Below are 21,680 nucleotides of genomic sequence, written 5' to 3' on the forward strand. Positions count from 1 at the left end.
ATTTAAGCAGCCACTAGATCTGATGTTTGAATTTTTAACTGTTATTAAACTTCAATAGACAAAATTATAAGATGCAGTCATAAACTTGAGCTTGTGGCACATCCTGAACTCAGTTCCACTGTATTCTTCCTATGCACACTGTAAATTATCAACATGCAATGGAAGTATTTAATTACCATTAAAAACAGGTGTTATTAAAAAAAAGTTTCATGGAGTTCTAATGAAATGTTTTTAAATAGAGAAAATAGCAATAAAGTTATTTATCAATTAAAAGTTTATTATTAATTGGAGCAATACATTTGCTGTGATTATGAAATAGTAACCCAAACCACTCTAAAGAATCAGTACTGCAGTATGTTTTTCTCAATTGTTAGTTTATACTGTTTATATTTCTCATCACTTTATCTCCTCAGGAGCAGCACAATAGAAAAGAGTTCTTGTCTCAGATGAGCTAAAATTGAAATCTAAGCTAATAAAACCCCAGAAATTCAAACAAACTTTACTATTCAAGAAAAATTTAAGAAGAAAGTTCTATCCAAAGCTGTAAAATAATATGGAACAATAAAATAATGGATATGATTTAATCTGGTAAAAATGTCTGTTATATGAAGTAGCTGTCAAGGACACTAATTGCATTCCCAGCTGAGTGAAATGAGGGCCAGGATTAATTGTTGTGCTGGACTGGAGAAGTCTGTTCTGCCTAGGGAAGGGGGATGTGCAGGTTGGGTGGCTCAGTGTCACTTCCATGATCCTACTGCAGCTGATTTGTAATCTGTGCTGGTAGGATTTACCTCCCTTTTAGCAGCTCCTGAAGGTGATCTGAGACAATGAAAGTTTATTACTTGCAAGAGACAAACTGTCAAAAATCAGTATGAGACATCACCTGGAGGCACGTAAGGCACATGAAAAGTCCATTTGTTAGAAAAGAAATATCTTTTTTACTTGTAAACTGAGCTAATTTAGTTTGGGCATAATTGATAAACAATAATTATAGAATCCCACAGTGCCAGTTTTTCACAATCGCTGTTCACAGTAAGCCTCACTCAAAAAAAAGCCCAGAAAAATCCAAAAAGATACTTTTTCCCCAAGCTGTGAACATGTGAACTTCTTCCCTAGCATGAGTTCCCTGCCAGTTTATCTAACCCTGGAAAAAAACCCCAGAGACTGGATTGTAACTAATACTATCACTGTGAACTGTGACTGTAGCACAGCAGAAAACAATGTTATTTTTTATACTTGTTTTGATCAATGATTTCAGAATGCTTTTAGGAAGTCAAGAGAGTGGCTGCTCAAAGGAACTTGTGATGTTTGTACAGTGTGGGCTGCAGTCCTAGAGGCCTGTTTTATTATAATTATTGCCACTAATCAAGTGAGGGGGTCTATTATTGTGATGAAATTTAAATTAAAAAATAAATGCTCTCGTGAATTTCAATACACCAAACAGAAAACTCCACCAACTATTTGCATTCATAATATTATAGGATTTTCTTTTGAGGTGTTACCTGCTGCTCAGACAGTGAAGCAGGGGTGCAGTGGTGGGAGTCTGCATCTGCTCACACTCACCTCGGGCTGGGAGCGCTGGCAGGAAACCTTGCAGGGCTGACGAGCTCCCACCTTGCTTAGCAGACACTTTGGCTTAGAAAAATGTTATTATATGCAACCTCAGCACCTGTTGCTTCCTCAAGAAGCAGTATATTTTCTACACATCTCTTTAATGTACGAGTAAGAGTCTTCATAGCATTTGGATTTTTATTGGTGAGTATTTTAATAATAGCTTTTCTTTTTTTTGTCTTTTTTTTGCAGGCGTATTCAAATTTCTTCTTGCAAAATACGCAGATGTTCTGTTTTGTAATTGCAGTTATGATGTCCACGATTTTACAGAAATGATTGCAGGTTTTTACTGCTTGAAAAAAACCCCAAACAACTAGTCCATATTGCCAGTGATTTATACTTCTAATTTTAAAACGCAGCTTCTCAGAGTCAGAGCTGCTGCTTTCATTTCAAGAGCGAGCCCCAGAAGTTATTTCACAGAAACTATAAAGTCATTGAAGGCAGTGAAAGATCCTGCTTTTTTAACCTTTCAGAAAGTCGCCCAGTTGAGCAGTCAGGCCGTATTATTCTATATCTTGTCTAACATGAGGAAACAGTCCCAAAAGAAAGATATCCCAAATTAGCGCCACACTTCGTTAAATAGAGACATTCTTGGTTTTCACCAAGCTAATTCGATCCAGTTCAGTTCACTCATTTTTTTTGTGCTGGGATCACGGAAGGCAGCCGTGAATGGAGCGAGTTCATCATGTGTTTGACACATCCGTGCGAGGCTGAAAGGAGCTGGGAGGGAGGGACCCTGCCCTTGGCTGGGCTGACAATGCCCCAGGAAAAAGGGCTCTCATTCAAAAGGGGCTGCAGCGAACGGGGCAGGCTGGGGATCACTGCAAACAGGTGCACTGGGAATTAGCCAGCCTCGCTTCCTCAGGCACCTCTGGGTTCCTGGTTGGGACTGTGCCTCTAATCCAGTCTCTGTCAAATACCCTCAGATGGTTTGCAGGACTTCTGTGTGCCTGCTTTGGAAATTAAAAATGCACAGACTAAAAAAAAAAAGTAAAACAAAAATTATTCACAAAAAAATCTCATCATTTATATTTTACATATTTTTAGTTTGTAAATTTTTGCCCTTCTGCTTTTACACTGTCAAATATGTGGCTTATAAATTCAGATGACAGAGTGGTGAACAGTAACAAAATACATGTTACCTAATATAAAAAAATCTTTAAAATTAAAAAAAGGAAAATATTTTTGGTAGGTCTCAGTCACACATCACTCTCAAAGCCATTCTAACAAAACAGATTCTGTGATGTGAAAGTATGTCTGCTGTGATGCTACCAAGTAAATAATATTTGTTTGCTATATTCAGATTCAGAACACATTTTCAGAGAATGTTTCTCTCCAAACTTGCTGTAGCAAGTACATAGGAACACAGCATCACTGATTTTTGAAGATACTTGCTAACAATTACACCAACCTCAGTGGACAGTTTCTTAAGCCTGACATTTAGACAGTGGCTTTTTTTATCAGTATCAACAAGATTATGAAAGAGCTTTGCTTTCTGGATATGCTTAATAATCACTAGGTTTATAAAATAATAGATTATTTACTCAATTTGAAGTACAAAATAAATGTAGCTGATGGAAAATGGCTTTTTAGCCCTAAGCTGGTGATCTCACTGGAATTTCTGGAGGAACTTTGTCCTCTAGGAGCTGCCATGAAAGCTGGGAATTTGTGTTAGTCTGTAGGGTTTGGTTGTTGGTTTTTATCAATCTCATCCCAGGGACCTGTTCCTAGGGTATTTCATTTAATGTAGCACTCCATGCTTAGAAGCTCAAGCTCCTTGGAGATAAGAGGAGAGATAAGGAAGCCAAATCCATAATAGTCTTTCTTGCATTTCTTTATTAGTTATTAGTTATTTAGATTTTATGACAAAAAGAATATTAAAAATACAAATAACTGTGAACAAAGAATATATTAAAATTTCCTTTAAGTTCTAATATTTTCTTAAGTTGAACAAATCAAGAAAACAAACCATGTTAAATACTTTCTAGCTGTGTGCCTAGTTCAGTACTGCAATCTAGCAGCTGTTTTGGTCAAATAAGTGTGCACTGCTAATATTTGGTTTTTCCCCCACAGTTTTAATGTGAATCCTTCTGGCACTGAGGATCTCAGGAAAAAAACGGTGAGTTATGAGATGTTATGGACAATCATCAGTAAATGCCAACTGATACAAGCTTATAAGCTTTTATTCTTTTTTAACCTCTTATATGGAAATGTTGGGATTTTTCCTTTTTTTTTTTTTTTTTTTTTTCGACATATCCAGAAAATCTGAATAGAAGAGCACAGGCTTAATGTAAATTTGGAAATAAAGAAGAGTTTTGCACTCAGTATGGAGTTTAGCTGTGATATCATGAAGAAGGAAATATTTAGTTCTTTGCACAAAAAGTAAAAAAAACCAAAACCTGAATTTTTGGGAGTGGTTTAGATGACTCTAGAGAAGTAGTGGTCAGGTGAGGAATTCTGCATTAAGCAGTAATGTATTAATGGAGTTTACCATCACCATAATCAGAGACTTGGGGACAGTGTTGGGAAGGCAAATCAAAATTGAAATTATGACCTGATATTTGGTAGGATTAATAGTACACATAACAAATGTGAGGATGAAAAGACTAAAAAATGGAAATATTAGAAGTATTATTCAAAATGCTCTTGTTTCTAAAAGTACTGAGAATAAATTGTGTACTAAGAAAAGACAAAAAGCAATCCACAGATTGCCTGAGCAATCAGATTGGCTTTGTTTGAAGGAAAATGTGGTCTTACTAGAATTTGTTCTGTGAATAGATGACATCTTTAAAAGTGGGTTTGTTTTCAATCGCTAAAATATATAGAAAACAAATTTCACAAGCAAATACGACTTTGTACTGTTTGTTTTCTGCTGGTTTATGTAAATGATTTGTAATAACATTTGATGTTATTGTAAATGCCCAAGTTTTTATAATGTAAGTAGCTGGTGGGAGATGTCAGAGTATTTGAAGGCTGCCTTTGATCAGATAGTAAACTGAATTCTACCAGGCAGTTACTTAATCTCTGACAAAAAGAGACATCAAAAAATTGATTTAACTTAGCAGCCATTGTCTGTAAAGTAACCATAATTACAGTTTCTATGTGCTTGCAGATGTACCACTGCAAATCATGTAATTTATTACTGGTAAAAGCATCGGTTTAATTCTTTTATGAAATAAGATGTGAATTGTTTTATTTAAAGGATTTAAAGGTGATAAAAGAAATCCTTGATGATTTTTCTTTTGGAATACCAGCCATCCTAAATGTCAGTCGTAGGATTATGAGGTGGTGCTCATTTAATGCAAAATACAAATTAGGTGAGGAAGAAACTCTATCTCAACCATAGTTTTGAATGAAACCATTTGAATTTCTTTTTAAATATTCAGGGTTGCTTTCTAAGGTGTTTGAAGTAATTTATTATTAGATTCTGTAATATCAGCCCTCACCAAGTTATTATATTTCTTCCTTGTGCATATTTAGTAATTATGTTTGTATGTCTTCTCCTCTGATGCCAACACCTGTCTCTGAAAGCGATGTTTAAATGGGAGCAGTAGCCAGTTGAAAGGGCAGCGTGAGCTCTTTAAGGCCTAATTAAGAACTGAAAGGAAGATGAAGTAAGTAGGACAAAAGATGTGAAAGTAGCTTAGATGATATTCCCAGAGCAGAATTCCTCATTAGAACAATGAAGAGATGATCAGGGATTGCCAGGCCTTCACTTCATCGAACATTGTTTCCTCTGGCTGGCAGTGTGTACCCCAACAGGGTTTTGTAGCTGAGACAATCATTCTTTGCATGGCTTGTTTAGAATCTTTCTTTTTACCTTAATAATTCATTATAAGATTATTGTTATGCATTAAAATTCTGATATCTATTTTTGTAAAGAGATAAGTGTTCCTTATACATTTAAATATCACCTACTGGCTCAAGCTGAACATATCAAATCTTCTTAATTTTAACAATATTTCTAAATACCAGCATACTTCAGCTGGAATTTTCTTGTATAATTCATGTGATAAGTTATCCCCCCCAAGATGTATATGGAACAGGTGTATGATGAAACATCTTTAAAGCATATATATTACACACAATTTTCCAATAAACTTGATTGCATAATTAAAGTCATCATTGAACCTTAATTCCTGTTCCTTTGACAAATCAGAAAATTAGGCAAACCCTCTATTTCAGCCATGTAAGTGTTAATGGTATTTTCTCCAGTGGGTACAAAAAGTTAATAAAGAGAATAAAATTTAATAAAAGAATGTAAAATGTAAAAGAAAATGTGCTAAAAATATGATCACAAAATGAAGTTATTTTCTCTCCTTTACTTGTTGAAAATCGATTACTAACCAATTTATAAATTTCACCAGGTTAGCCATTTTAATAAAGTGGGAGTTGCTTACAATCCCTTAACTTGGTACCTTTAAAATACGGAATATACATTCATAAATGTGACGTTAAAAGTCTCGAGTGCAGAGAGAAACCCTTAAAAGCAGATATTTTTGAGAGCTACTGGTGGAGTATAATTGATGGAGAGAGGCTGATCTGTCACACTTCAGCCTATTTGCAGGGCACCATCACTTTTAATTAGGTTCCTTTGAAAACTTTGGCCAGCTGCATATTTTAATGGGTCGACATGTGCCAATGTGCAAATATGGAGCTGTGTGGAAAGAAAAGAATGGAGCATGGAAAAGGAATGAGCATGACTATTGTGTGGTGTGCTTCTTAGCTGTGCAAGCTTTATAATTTTTAATGACATGCTTCTCGTGTAAATAAAAACTATCTCGTGTGCCCTGTTAGAAGTGCAGGATTTTTTAGGTTCCGTATCTTCTAAATGTTTTCATTTCTGAATGAGATGAAGCATACTGCTTAACATGTCTAACAGTGCTGATGCTTTTATAAACCAACACAAAAGACATTCAGGTTTACAGTCTTTTGGATCACATGTTGTCCTTTTTAAGATGAGTAATTTGTCCATCTCTGTTACTGAGTCATCAGAAATCATTACAGAAACAATTCTGTTTTCCCTACTGCTTAATTCTGGGCCTCTCCTGCTTTAAAGCAAGCGAGGTCTTTTACAAGCACACATTTATTTCTACCTTAAGTGCTCTGGTGCAAGTAAGATGCAACCTTTTACATTCACCTGCAATTTAAAATTGAAAGTTTTATGATGTGACTCAGAAACCAAGGCCTGGAGAACCACTGGTGACTAAAAATATGAATATGAAAGACAGATGAGGGCTGATGTCATTTGGAGCTGAGTAAATGCTTTGCTGTGATGCTCTCCAGAGGCAAAGACTCAGAGAAGTTACAGTAGGAGTTGAATTCTCAGGGCTCTTCTCTTGTTATATAATTAAGGTGGCTGGTTTCCCAAAATGAACCTGCCAGCTGTTGTGATCACTGCTCATATGGTCACTAACTCTGACACACTGACTGTGTGTCCACCTCACTGAGAAGATTTTTTTTCTGAGATGACAGAGTGGGAAATGTTCGCCCATCTCCAGTTGTCTGCTCCAGTGAGGGTGTTGGAGGGAAAAGCACTGCAGCAAACAGAGGTGTTGCTGAAAGAATTTGCTTTTCATGTCAAGAGATGCACATGAGAAACATAAAAAGCAATAACAATCAGTTTTTCTGGGAACACTGAACTGCTTCATTAAATCTGTGTTTTTCTGTATTACCTGCAGGAAGGAAATCCTTTCGATGCCACTGCAGGGTACCGAAACCTCACTTACGAGGAGGTTCTGCAGGAGCTGGTGAAACACAAGGAGCAGCTCAAGAAGAAGGACAGCCACATCCGTGAGCTCGAGGATTACATTGACAATCTGCTGGTACGAGTGATGGAGGAAACCCCCAGTATTCTCAGAGTGCCATATGAACCTTCTAGGAAAGCTGGCAAATTTTCCAAAAGCTGAGATAGTGGCACTTGAAGGAACTTTCTGCTGAATACATGAGTGGAAGGAGATCACACTTTAATATTTTGACTTCTCTTCATTCCTTTTGTCCGAAGAAATTCCAGGAAAATGGAGAGGAGAGACAATGGCGTGGGTTGTTTTCCTTTATTATTTTTTTTTAATCCAAACACTAGCAGAGGCTGCCAAAAGTTGTTTTCTGTTAGATTACCAAGGTAACTTTTTTTTTCTTTTTGAAAACACCTTTAGGTACAGAATACTTAAAATAGAGTTAATAATACATATTAAATATGTCCATGCAGTTTATGTAATAGCTTAGTGTTCACCATGTGGCAGTTTCAACTGGGAAGCCTGTGCTGTTATGAATGTTTTCTTGAATGATTATTGGTATTAGGCAAATATATTGATTCTTTTTTTACAGCATGCCATCAAGACCACTGTTTTCAATCCAGTGTAGTACTCTACTAAACCCAAGCGTGGTTTGTTGCAATCGAATGTAGTTCTGCACATATTAGAGGAAAACAGTGATGCACAATCCTTGCACAGTAAATGCTGTATTCTATACAATGTGCTTTTTATATAACATTTTAAAAAGAACCCGTGCCATTTCTGTCATGGCACATGCTGGAACCAGTTATTTTACACTTCAATGCTGAATTTTGTGTATAATGAGTGAACTTTGGTAGTGAGCTCATGGCATAAGGTTGCTTTGAGGATCTTTTTGTATGAAGTTACTGCATGCCTTTTTATGTGTTAAAAGTACTTTGAGCAGTGTTCACAGAGTCAGAGGTACAACTGGAGAACTCAAGTATGGAATAAAGAAATGAATACTTTTGTTCAAAGTCTACTGCAATGAAAATGTAGCAGAAGTGGAGAGGCTGACTTAAACAGACACGATACATCAGTTTAAGGTTGAGTTTTACATCATATATGTGTCTTAACTTTTTAAATCTTAAGACAAAAAAAGTATATGCCTTTAGAAATAGGTCATGTTGCTTAAACACATGTAGAGTACTTAGGCTTTTCCTTAAAAATATCTGTATTCCATGTAAATAGTTTTAAAAGTCAGTTTTCTTTGAGGAAAATGAAAGAAGAATGTAGTAGATACCTTCCTGATGATTTAATAATTGTTTGTAAAATGATGTATGAAAAAGGTACTTGTTATTCAATGAATTGGAAAAATATATTGATGAAGGTATAATGGGAGAATACTGTAGGAGAACCCTCAAAATGTTAAGATGGATAGATTTTAATTTTAATTTCATTAATAAGAGTCTTACTTTGCATTTTCAGTTGCTGTGAGACAGTAAAATGTTATTTAAAACATGTACAGAGAATATTTTAGATTTGAATTTAAAATAACTTTCTTTTCCTCTCTTTCTGCACCTGGTCTGTTGGGTTTTTTTACAACACCATGACATGGCTGCTGCTGAGGTGACCAAAAAGAGCTTGGAATTAAATTCCAATTTTTTTGTTGTTGTTATAAAATATTTTAATGTATTTTCATTTTTAAAACTGCAGAAATTGGTAGTATCTTGAATACTTCTGTGTGGAATGGTTGAGAAAATTCTGTCTGACTGCTTTTGATGTCATTAATATTGTAGGACAGCACAGAATTATTCTAGTTGCAAAGAAACTTCTTTGTACAAATATTCTCAGATTTCATTTACTTATTTTTGGCTTTTTCTCCTTTATTTGGCAACTACCTCCCAGCTCCATTTAGTGCTGTCCCTAAAATGTGTGCAGCCAGAGTTCCCAACCCACCAGTGGGATCCCTGTGCCTGGCTGGATCCTGAGAGATCCCAGCCCTGCCCCTCTGTAGAGCTCTGCATTTGTGTTTTGTAGTGCAGAAATGCATCCCACACCAGGCAGTCTCTCTTCTGTCAGCCTAAGGATGTATCAGGTTTGGTACCTCAGAAACCACATGAATGTTCTTTTGACCCACTTAAGATCTCCATGACTGTAAATTTGTTGTAAAATCTTCAAAGTGCCAAAGGTTATGTACTGGTTTATGGTACGTTTGCTGTTGGAAGTTGGGGTTTACACTCAATGAGATTTTCATTTCCTAAATCCACCAAGATGTATTTCAGTTACTCAGTATTTCCATAAAAGTTCTTAAACATTTTGAAATGCTTGGCTGAAACCAGCGGTTTCTCATGTTGTTGATGGGGAAATGTTCTGCAATTGTTTTGAATTCCACACTCGTTTTCAGCTAACTGGTATGAGAGCATCTCTAGTATCCACAGTGCTTAAATCACCCACACCAGTGAGGATTAACAACTGCACTAACCAGAGAACGTGCTCCCATGACTTCTCACATGCAAGCCAACTTACAATTATTAAAATGAAACTCTACTATATTTAGCACCTCTGAAATCACTTCTTTTAGAATGTAAATGTAGAATATCAAACTGCATAATTGACTAAAAGCAGATCATCTGACATATTTGCATACCGAGAACGATAAGCAGATTAAAGGTAGCGAAAAGATCAATTTTTGTGCATTAGTGAAGAAATTTAGTGAAGCTTTGAATGTGCTATCTAGTCTTTATCTGATCTCTAAGTGAATAAAAGCACCTTTTGTTTCTAACAATTTGTCAGGAAAGAGGGGAGAACAACAAATATAATTTAGGAAAAGGTAAGGTTATTGAGAGCAGAATGGGATATTAACAATTATGAAGATACTTTAATAAAGTTTATAGGTAAAAATACAGGCTACTTTTGGAGCAATTCTTGAAAGATTACATACACATCACTTTCTGCTTCAAAGAAACTTTTAGCATTTTCCTATATTCTAAGGTTTTTTAAAAAAAGCATCTTCACCCCACATGTATTTTTTGAACCATGCAGCTTTGAAATGAAAACTTTTCATACAGAATAATTTGTATGTTGAAAACAAAGGAAGTTCTGTTTTTCCCACAGGAAAAAACTGTAGATTTTCTTGCAGATCATTTAAACCCATAAAAACTTAATACTTGTGGTCAGTCTTTCTTGCCCTTCAAAATATAAGGATGAAAACTTTGAACATCTCCATATTATTTTGATATTTTCTGTCATAGATTAGCATAAGAGTTCTCCATGCATGCACTATATTTTGAAATTATCCTTTGAAACAGCTCTGCTCATAGCCATGTATTTTGCTTACTTAAAAAGGACAAATATGAAGGCCATACTTTAATGTTGTAACTCAGAAATGTAAACTTTCTGCCATTCAAGAAGGATGTTTAATATTTATATATGTTACCTCTTGCTGCTGTATTTTACATTTAGCTTGGTTTTCCACCTCCTAATGAATGTAGCATTCTCCCTAGATTATAACTGCATTTATTGCTGTTGGCTCTGTGTCAAGAACTGTTTGTAATTTTCCAGCTGTGGAAATGTTGCCTTGTATTTGGAAAGATTTCATGACTTGGGGACCTGATGAAAATCATGCTCATTAGATACTAACCTGCATTTCTTTCTGTACAGGATGCCCTTTCTTAAATGCATCTTAAAACAAACAGAACTGCTGTCTTAATGTGTTTACTGCTGCACTGGGGGTTTATTTGTGCTTCCAGCTTTAAAGAAAGATTATTGTCCTACATCAAGTATGTAAAGTGAGCTCCTGCTTTTTGCTCTTTCTGTACCATTGCTGTTGTAGATATGATAAAGGCATAAGCTGGGCTTTTACAATGGTGACTTTAGAGCATGTTGACTAACTTCCCCTTCTTTGAAGTACTTGCTGAAGGATTATAGCACTGCTGTGTTCATGATGCTAGATTTAAGGGTCTGTCAGCACTTTTGGTAGGAAACCCTATTTTCAGGGATTTATAACTTAAAAATTTCAATACAGTCACTGGAAGTATTTAATATGCAATAGGTAGCACTTTAATCTGTTTATGAAGGGGTTTGAGATTTGTTTCTGTTGAAAAGGTCACAGTCTCCTGAAGCATGGTGGGCATTTGCTTTTTCTTTTATAATTTTTATCTACATTGAAGAAGCCACTGTCTGTTACAAGTGGTCAAGCCATTCCTATTCATCTTAGAATCTTCCAGATGTCTTGTATTACAGTGTATTATAAAAAGCTGAAGATCCAGGTTATATAGGAAGTCTGTAAAAGATAGAAACATTACTTATAATTTAAGGGTTTTATTTTGTCTTGTGCAATCAATGGTAGTTTGTCTACATTTAATAATGGTACAGAGTCATAACTATATGCACTTGTGAGAACTATAAACTTAGAATGCATGAAAAACCTTTATTTTTGTTCCATTATTGCAACTTCAGATCCTTTAATTTGATTAAAATGTTATCTTAATATTTTAATTTCTGTTCATTAAATAAATATTGCATGTCTAACACTAATAAAGCACCACAATGCACTACTGCAGTATTTATTGAATTGTGACATTAATCTGTGTTGTGCAAAGCATGTGACTCCTAAACTTCATGGTGTTAAGGCTCTCAGACCACAGAGAGGAGTATTTCCTTAGGGACAGCTCTAAATGAATATCCCAGATGTTTGCAGGGTAGCCATTAAGGGGAATCTCTTCAGTAGTGTCCAAAACCTAGAATTAGTGAAAAAAAATGGCATATTCTTAAATGTCCTAATCTGTATGTCTTTTTCAGTGTGGTATCTGCAATCCCTTTAAATGCACTGTCCCTCTGATGCCATGGCTGTGTGAGTATTACCAGGAGATCTATGGCACTGCAGGCCAGAGCAGCATTTAGCATGAGAGCAAACACTGTGCAAATTCTGATATGGAAAACATGACACATATTTCTCTTTGTACTTGACAGAATAAAATCCCAGCCAGAATGGCAGAAAACTGAAGCATCCTCCCCCGTTGCCCAGAAGTGTTTTTTTCAATGCTCCCACAAGTTTTTCTCCTCTTCCATGATGCAGCAAAGCAGCAAAGTCTGTCCCCTGACAGCAGCAGGTTTTCTGGATGGTGAGGAGGTGTGGAGGACAGTCCTGGTTTGGGAGAAGTACATTGTGAATCTTCCACCCAGGTTCTTGGGGCTTTGAATTCCACAGAGATGTGATTCCCTCCCTCACAGTTAATTTGCTCTGTGAGCAGGTCCTTTGTCAATACATCTGTGGACTTAGAAAGTTTAGAAAAGGTTCTTCTCTTAGAGGTGTCCATGAAATTTGGTGGTTGTAGGAAATCACATCCAGTTTGTGAGCTGCCCATGGATTTCCACATATGTTGTTCTGCTGTGTTTCCCTGTGGCTCACAGATTTTGCAACTGTCCTGGTGTGTGAGAGCTGAGGAATGAGGACAGGAGGGGAAGGTGTGTTTCAGAAAGCACCACACCACCTGTTAAATACCAGCTTCCATCTGTAATTCACATCTGGTAACTAATCTCAGCCCCTGTGCCCATTAGAAAGGGAGCCACACCATTGCCCTCCCTCAGAGGCATAATGTTTGTTAGCTGATACCAGCCACAATCCTATTGATGATATGAGATCCCAACTCAATTAAACAGCTTCCAGTTTCCCCAGCATGAAGTTGTCTTTGGAATTTTCATTATTAACCATCTCAACCTCCCAATAAAGGTTTTCAAGGATAGTTTAAATATAGTTTAGCAGTTAAAGAACTATTGAAATTAGATGTAAACTAGAAGTATCATTAAGTACAATTCTCTCTCCAGTTGCACTTATTGAAGTTATTTTTTAATGGAACCATAGAGAGTAAAAATCAGGATTTCATTTCCCTATTTTAATTTGTTTTTATGGGAATGTTGTGCAAGTTCTGGCTGCAGATCACTTGGGGTTACATTGCCCTTTTGTGTAACACTGGGCATGTTTGTAAAGTTATAAATAATGATGATAAAAAACCCACATCTCTTTTTCTGAATTAAAAGTTGGTTTATTTTATTGGATTGTTTTGTAATAGAGCCATTTTATAAGAGATAGGAATAAGACTATCTGCTAAAGGAAACTGTTTTCTTGTTTCTGTACTACTTATTGAGTAATTATGAGAGAAGGCTACCACACTGAGTGCAGCCCAACCTGGAAATTGTGTGGCAGTGATTGTGTAATGTTTATATAAATACCAGTATATTCGGTGCTGGAAGCCAGTGGCTATTACATGGGGATTATTGCAATGTATTTATAATGTGTTTTTACAGCATTTAGCAATGTAGATCTGTCTTTGATAAATGGATGATGATTTAGGACAGAAAAGTACCCTCCATGGCTAAACACTGACATGTTTATACTTTAAAAGTAAGCAGCTTAAAAAGGTTTTAGGGCCATGCAACATTTAAATGAAGCTGAATACTAAAAAGGGAAGAAACTTTGGGAATGTATTTGGTTGTTTCAGCCCAAACAGTGTCTGCTGTGTGCCATGCAGGGAATGAGTAGAAGCAGCACTGGGGAGATTCTATTACTGGGATTCAAAAACTCAACAACAATAAAAGGTCAATAGGGCTGGGAGTCTGATTTTAAGGATCTATTTGCCCACCATGTACCAGTTTCATTTTGTAACAGGAAGAGGTAACACAGCATCCCTTACTGACAAGATTATTGGCAGGGTGAAGTCCCCCAAAAGTGGGAGTTTAACAAAGGGACGAATTCTCAAAATTTTAGGTGTGGGACAGGTGTTGGACAGAAGCAGCACTGTCACTTCTGCTTTTTCAGCCCTGCTGACACTTGGTATTAAATTCAGGGAATGAATAAACCACATTCCTAGCAAAGTTAGAAGTGTCTGAGGATATTTGGGGTATGCAGCTTGTGGCTGGCCAGGTTTCTTCTGCTGCTACTTGAAGTGGGTGTCTGACTCAGGGTCTTGTGGAGTGGCCAAAATGTGTCATGTCACCTCCTCTAAATCATTCATCTGGAGCCTTCTGAGGTGCTGAATGTCTCCTTCTCCGATAACTTGCTGCTCACATTAGGAATTCCTTGAAAATTGACTCCCTGGGACATCTTTACAGGAGACATCAAGGGTCTCCATTTAAATTTAATGAATATTGTGTAATTTGCCAAGGACTTCTACAATGCATTAGGAAAATCTGCCTCTTTGAGACCAGAGCTCTGCCAAAATAATGGCAGCTTAATTGCATCCTTTAAAAGCAACTGCTGACTCTCCAGCTATGAGTATTTTCCATTTCCTAATAAAATGTTTTCCCATTAAAGCAGCTTATTTCATTAACTTATAATTCATAGCTTAAATATGCTTATATTTTGCTAATTGTAGATTACTTAGTTCTTATTTTTAAGGAACACTGAAGCACAAAATACAAAATGTCAGGGGTTTTTTTAAAAGAAAAGTCTTGCCTTGTGCATAGCAATTGCATTTGGATAAGCATTTTAAATATGCTATTTTTAAGGAGTTTTTACATGCTATTTTAAACTAAATAATTAAACTTCTATAACAAGAAACAATTTGAAGTGTTCATGCAATTTATAGTTTTAATTCCTTTATAGATATGTACTCCAATATTTTATAGTTTTGATTCAAAAGCTACCACAGTTACATATTTTAAATTGTAAGGATACATTGTGAGACATCAAATTATTCTTTTCCAAAGTACACAAAGCCAATGTATCTGATAGACTCTTTTGTGTTTTGTAAAAGTTAAAAGGGAGCTCTGGGAGAAGTAAGGTTTGCCTAAAAATCTGTACAAGCCTTTGTGTTGAACTGCAGTGCAGCTCGATTTGGGTACGTAGCTTCAGGCACTCCTTTATCCAACAGGATCACATCAAATTTGGTTTTTTTTCTTAATAAATCAAAGACAAGACAGTAGGAATCTGTTTGCAGCAGGTGCTGGGTACTACTTGTAAGGACCAAGTTACAAAATGTGGGTGCTCTGTGAGATGTGGTCTTGGCTTTTTGGTGTTTGTGAAGTAGATGCTATGTGAATACCAGGCTTGTTTATGTTTCCAGGATCAGATAGAACTTCCTATTTTCTGATATTTTCAGATTTAAAAACTTTTATGATTTTTTTTTTCTTAGTGGTCAGATTTTATTTGGCTACAATGCATGTAACATTTCACTTGATTAATGTGACTGCTGTTTGAGACCCTCTTGTAATTGGCCTCCTTATCCACACACAGAGCACTGTGAAATAGTGTGAATTTGAAGTTGAGAGACTGATGAAAGGAACATCCATCAATAGTGGGGAGGAATGAAATAATCCTAATTAAAAGCAAAAGAATTGTGTGATCTGAATTAAGATTCAGTTGGTGGATACCAAAGAGTAGTTTTTCTGCTGAGTATTTTTATTATAACTGTCCAGTATAATTGCTTTGGAAAAAAACCTCATCTGTTGTGTTTAATGGTATCAACTTTATTAGCTCTTTATATAGCAAATACTCAATAAGGGCCTTTTGCTTAACCTTTGTTTCACTGGATATAATTTCAGAGGTTTAAGCAGAATTTTATTGCTGGAGTTGATCACCACAGTTATATTTGCTGACAGGCTCATGGTTATTCTTTTATCTGTTTCAGGATTTTCTGTTTAGTTTTAAGCGCTGAACATTTCACCACAGTCTATTTAGAGCATTATTTCAAACTTGTTCCAGTTCTCTTCATTCTTATGCACGCCCATGTGTTAAACTACTCCAGAAACTGGCTTAGCTCTGACCATATTTGGAGGCTGTTCCTCTTCTTTGCTCTTGGGCTGGTTTGGATGGGGACTTACGTCTAAAGTAACAAATGAAATATGTGACGAGAGCTGACTGCCAAAACCGGGATCAAAGCAAGTTTCTGAGGAGCTCATTGGAAAACTATCCTGAACTTTGGAAGGATGACTCAAAGCCACATTCTAAACAGAGCAAACCACAGTGAAATAAATGGCAAGGTGAGAACAGATTTCTTGACTAAGGTATGTGTCCCCCTAAGAAGAGAAAGTCACTTTAGTCCTAGGGGAAAGGAAGCAAATTAGCAGATGGATTTCAAATATCAGTCAGGATGGGTTGCTCAGGATGTTCTTTGTCTGCAAGCCCACAAACCTTTGCAATTCCTGTCTGGGTTTACTACACAGAAGTGTGTTAGCCAGAGAGCATTCAAAATGAAAGGTAATATTTGCTGATGGAGTCATGTGGGACATCACTGACTTGTTTGAAAAGTTGCCAAGTCTGAGGGCGTGTTCTGTTAAATGCATGCAGTGTGTTCCTCATCTGACTTAGAACTATGAGAACATTCAGCTCTGATTCATTAGATTTAGGCAGTTCATGTGAATAAAGAAGAGACTTGAATAAGGAGGATTTCCCTGGATCCTTCACAGTAACATGTAGACTTGCAAAAAACAGCTGCTGTAACTGAGTAGAAGGCTGTGCTTTGTGGTTGGGTGCGTGTTTTAAAAAGCTGGCATCAGAAAGAAGAGAGAGTTCTGTGAGAAACCTAAGCCTCTCTCACAATCATGGCATCTCTCAAAGTCACAAGACCTTAAGATGTTTGGAAAAAGCTGGTGAAAACCATTCAGCAATGATGATCTGTAGCAATTGGGAGCTGGAAAGAGAAATGTTAATTTTATAGGGAGAGGAGGGCTTTGGGTAGCTGCTGTGTAGAGGATTGATCAAATGCTGATACATAAGGTAGCTATAGAAGGGAACAGCAGCTCTCTCAGAATATAAAAGGTGGAGAATGAGCTTGTTGAGTTTTCCAGGGGCAGGGATGAGAAGCAATAACTGCTTCTTTCCAGGAGGCAATAACTGGCTGGCTGCAGTAAAGCATCTCTCTTCAGGAGAGCGATGGATGCTGTGAACACAAACAGTGACAGGTTTCTCAGATTTTCCCAGTGCCTGGGAAAAAATCACACAAATTATCTTCCAAAGTAAATTGTTTCGAGTACAAGCCCTTGGACAACAGCAGATACAAAAGCAATATTAAATCTTTTCTTTATTTGATTCTACCATTGACTTGTCTTGGAAAGAAAAATTATGGATTTTAGTCTGACTAAAGGCTAATGGAGTTGTTCACAGACTGACATGTAAGCAAAGAGTAATGCAGTTACAAAGGGGAGATGTCAGGTTAGAACAGTTGTTATTATTACAATTAAAATCTTTCAGTGCAATGGTGCTCTTCTGCCAGGAGTGCTTTTTGTGATATCCTGGAGCTGTCCTTCCCTCAATAAATCCCCATACAAAGCAGCTGACATTGGGAGGAGTTACTGGCATGATGCTGGCCAGCTGGAATAACCACTCCCTGCAGTCCCAGGTACAAAGTGATGCTGTCTCTGAAGTATTTTAGAAGGCAATGCTTTCTCATTAGAGCAAGTTGAGAATTACAGAGGAATAAGATCATCACATTCTAAAATATGCAGGATTTAATATTTTTCTCATTGCTAGCTCAGGACTGGTACTTGGACATCACAGTCTGAAAACCATTAAGCAATTTGTAGCCCTTGCAGTTTGCACAGGAGAGGATCTCAGCATGACACACTTGGATTATTGTTATCTGTGCATTATAGCAGCTTGTGTTATAGAACACAGAAAGGTTTGGGTTGGAAGGGACCTACAAGATCATCTATTTCCAACCCTCCTCTAGAGCAACCTTGAACACCTCCAGGGATGGGGCAGCCACAGCTCTGTGCCAGCACCTCACCACCCTCACAGGGAACAATTCCTTCCTAATGCCTGATCTGTCAACTCCTCAACTACTGGATATTAATTATTGAGGCTACTGGAGCAGTGAACCTCCCTGCTTCCCACAGGTATGAAATGTGTTTATTTTGATGTGGCCATGGAGGTTACAATGCCTGTTGCTTCCTGTGAGAAAAGCTGGCAGCGTATCTGCTAAAAACCATGAAGTTATTTTTATCAGACCACTACTCATGAGCAGCAAAACTCAGGAGGCTCAGTTCTGGGCAAACCTTTTTTTTTTTTTTGTCTCCAGACTCTTACTAAGTATAAAGTTGTAGAATCCTTAATAAATGTAATTACTTTTTTCAAACTTTGGCATTAGTACACAAATTTGGCATTATAACAGGTCAAAAACAGCTTAAAAGGCTACTAAATCCTAATATTTAGAGTTATTCCCACTTTGCCCCTGTTTTAATAGCTATATTAGATCATGGGGAGTGGACCCTTATCCCACCTGGCTTCAAAGCAGCAATTAGCTTTGCTGACAAAGAGGAAAATTTAGGGCTAAACATAAATCCTGGTCCTTGGGAATGAAACATTTTGGCTTGTCTGATATTAAAGTTGCACAAAACACAATGTGTTTGTAGCCCAGGATTTTTGTGAGTTGGCAATAGCATCAGTCTGTTGCTTTCCTGAGTCTTTTTCTTCTTCTGGCACACAGCTAAGGAGGCAAAGATGTTGATTTGCCACAGCCTCAGTTGTGAATTTAAGCTTTTCCTTCAGCTATTTGATAACACTTTTAAGTGTTGCTGCACCTGTACCTGTATTTTGGTTCAAGTAAGTACAGAGCATGAACTTTGGCAAGTTGTAAAACTTAGCTGAAGAATAATAATAAATCAAATAGCATTCAGCCCAAGCGTGTTGTGTTTTCATTGCTCATATTATGGCTCATTGGAATTATTTTCCAGAGACAGTTGTGGATATTTAAGTATGTATCAGAATAACTGCACTTTTAAATCAGGAGTCAAGTAGCTACTTTGTATGCTGTGCTTATCTTAAACAGAGTTTGATTTAAAACATTTATCTTCCCCAGTATCATCTCCCATGTCAAAGCACATTTAAATCCTGCTCTGTTCCTAATATCACTGGTGTCTAAAATGGTATCTGAGAACAAAAAGTTTGATGATTGCTCTGTTGTTTGCCCAGTTTGTAGTTATTAGCTGCTCTGTTGTTTTGAGTATCACTGGAGCTGAGGAGGAGAAGCCTCAGCAAAGCAAACTTTTAAAAATTAAAGGCAAGGTCAGACTCCAGGGTTAGCAACACGAGGAGACAGCAATTTAAGATGGGCACAATTATGCAAAATGATGTGTTGGGTTACAGCCTCGAGTCTCCACTGGGACCTGGGAGGTTGCCTGGGTAAAAATATCAGAGGAATTTCGGGGGGGTCTCTTTTTTTTTTGTTTCTCCCTTTATCCTGAGAGAGAACAATGCAATCTGGAATTAAAACTTTCCTTTTGAGGCCAGTAACTGCAAAGGAAAACTGCTATCCCAGGAATGTTTAGTCAGTGCATTTCAGTGAGGGCAGCAAACCCAGCACGAGGCTTGGGACAATTTTGGCACCTTGTTGCATTTTATTGGTTTGCACAGGCAGAACATTGAGACAACACCTCTGAACCCAGAAATAAATCAGTTGAGGCACATCAAGTGACCCACAAAAGCAGAGCAGATTTTACTGCTTGTGCTCTTAATGTTTAAACCAAGCACCACCACAGCTAGGTGTTTCTTTAGATATTAAAAGATCTTAACTTGCCCTCATTTTTAATTTATCTTTTCCTTCCAATAATTGGAAAGCACAAGCTCACAGTGGTGCCAGGTGGTGACTCCCAGAAAGGCTGGGAGTGAAGGGATCAGACTCAGTTTACCTGGATGATTTGTGTGGAAGTTAGAATGGTTATTATTTTGCAAAAACAAAAAGTCTATTTTACTTCTCTTTTTTTGAGGGGGGTGAAAGAACATCATGTGCTGTGCTGTTAAAGAACTTATCCCCAAGCAAAACACTGAAGAGAGGTGTTGTAGTCATCCTACCTCAGAAAACATCTAAACTGAACCACCATTACATTTTCTCCAGTTCTCTGTGAATCTGAGGTGTGCAGCTTCATAATTTTGATCATTTCTATGAAAGCATCCTTGATAAGAGAAACAGAGAGATTATGTTCAGTAAAAGCAGAAACACAGTTCTGAATATGTTTAAACAAGTTTTTGCATTGATAAACACAACTACTGGGTATTTTTTTCAATCGCTCAGACACAAGTACTTACTGAAGAATTTATACAGTGCTCAGGGCAAGTTACAGCTGGATCCTCTTAAAAACCTCAGTCTTTTCTAACAAATGACTCATAAAACTAGTGTAGCTCTGAAGTTTTTCAGAAAATATATGCAATTAAAAGGGATTTTTGCCATTTGAACAAATAGTAAGTTATTGTAAATATCTTAAAGATAAAAACCTGATGTGCTGCTTTTGCAGAGCATTTCTCTCAAAAAAAAAATGCAAAAACTGAGTTTCAAAACTGACAAATTTGCTACAGGAATTGTTCAAGTGCTTTTGACAGTGATGCTCCCTACCAAGCAGGGCTGAGGCACCTGGAAGGAAAGTCTTGTGCATCTGTGTAATCAGCTGAGTGCCTGGGATTTGCTGTCCAGTTAATTCTGTGAGAATTCTACTGCAGAAAACACCTTTCCTTATGCTGGAAAGTGTATTTGTCATCTGTCACCCTCTGGGATCTCCTCTCATCATGTTGTTCATCCCCTGGGACATCTCTGCCTTCCACAGCTTGCAGGGGCACTCTGTTCCTACAACAGCAGCTTTTCCTTCCCCTTCAGGATCTGCCAGGTCAGAAACTCTTCCCTTCTCTCCCTGTGCCTGGTCAGCCTGCTGAGCACTGGGGAAAGCTGGGAAGAGAAGGACACAGCCCCAGACAGGAGGAAAAGCTGAATTTAAGCATTTCTCTTCTCCAGGTCCAGTGCAGAAGAGACAGTTTGTGCAATAAAGCCATTAGCAAGTTTAACCAAGAGAGCTGAATAATTTCTTCATGACCAAAGCACTCGAGGGAAAGAAATTCCCAGTTGGTTTTAAAAATATCTGGTGACTCACTGGGATGGGATGTCTACCACAGAATAATTCAGGCTGGAAGGGACCTCAGACTGGATCATCCAGCCCAGCTCCCCCTACCCTGAGGCAGCATCACCTCTCCAGGAAATCTGTGATAATTAAATAGTTTCTTCACAGGAACATAGCCAGCTCTCATATTTTGTGTTTTTGTTAATCTCAAAATGCAAAATTGCACTGGGTGACATCTTTTAAGATGTACAAACAAACAAACAAACAAACAAATCCCTTGTAATCCATTATACTTTTACAATGACCTGTTTATGTTAACAGGACTGTGTTTGTCAAGGTGGGATAATGATGAACTCAATAATGAACTCAAATCAAACTTTGCAGAAGTTCCCAGAGATGTGTCCTAGGAGGTAACCCCATGCTGAGGTTAAAAGTGACCACAACTTCCAGAAATCTAAGAGCAAATTTTAATAAAAGCTAACAGGGACTGTATAAACAGGTAATATTGAGTTTTATGTTTTTATTCTGATGAAA

At 37.2% G+C, this 21,680-nt stretch overlaps 1 protein-coding gene across 1 annotated transcript in view; it reads left to right on the plus strand.

Annotated features, from left to right (window-relative positions):
* RAB11FIP2 (RAB11 family interacting protein 2) overlaps positions 1-18,937 on the plus strand; it is a 39,190-nt gene extending 20,253 nt beyond the window's left edge. The window contains exons 4-5 of the mRNA XM_033065957.2: positions 3,685-3,730; positions 7,293-18,937. Coding sequence (XP_032921848.1) covers positions 3,685-3,730; positions 7,293-7,520 — 274 coding nt within the window. The 3' untranslated portion in view covers positions 7,521-18,937. The remainder of the gene's footprint in view (positions 1-3,684; positions 3,731-7,292) is intronic.
* The last annotated feature ends 2,743 nt before the right edge of the window (positions 18,938-21,680 follow it).

Source organism: Catharus ustulatus, chromosome 8 (genome assembly GCF_009819885.2).
Source record: "Catharus ustulatus isolate bCatUst1 chromosome 8, bCatUst1.pri.v2, whole genome shotgun sequence".
Taxonomy (NCBI): Eukaryota; Metazoa; Chordata; class Aves; order Passeriformes; family Turdidae; genus Catharus; species Catharus ustulatus.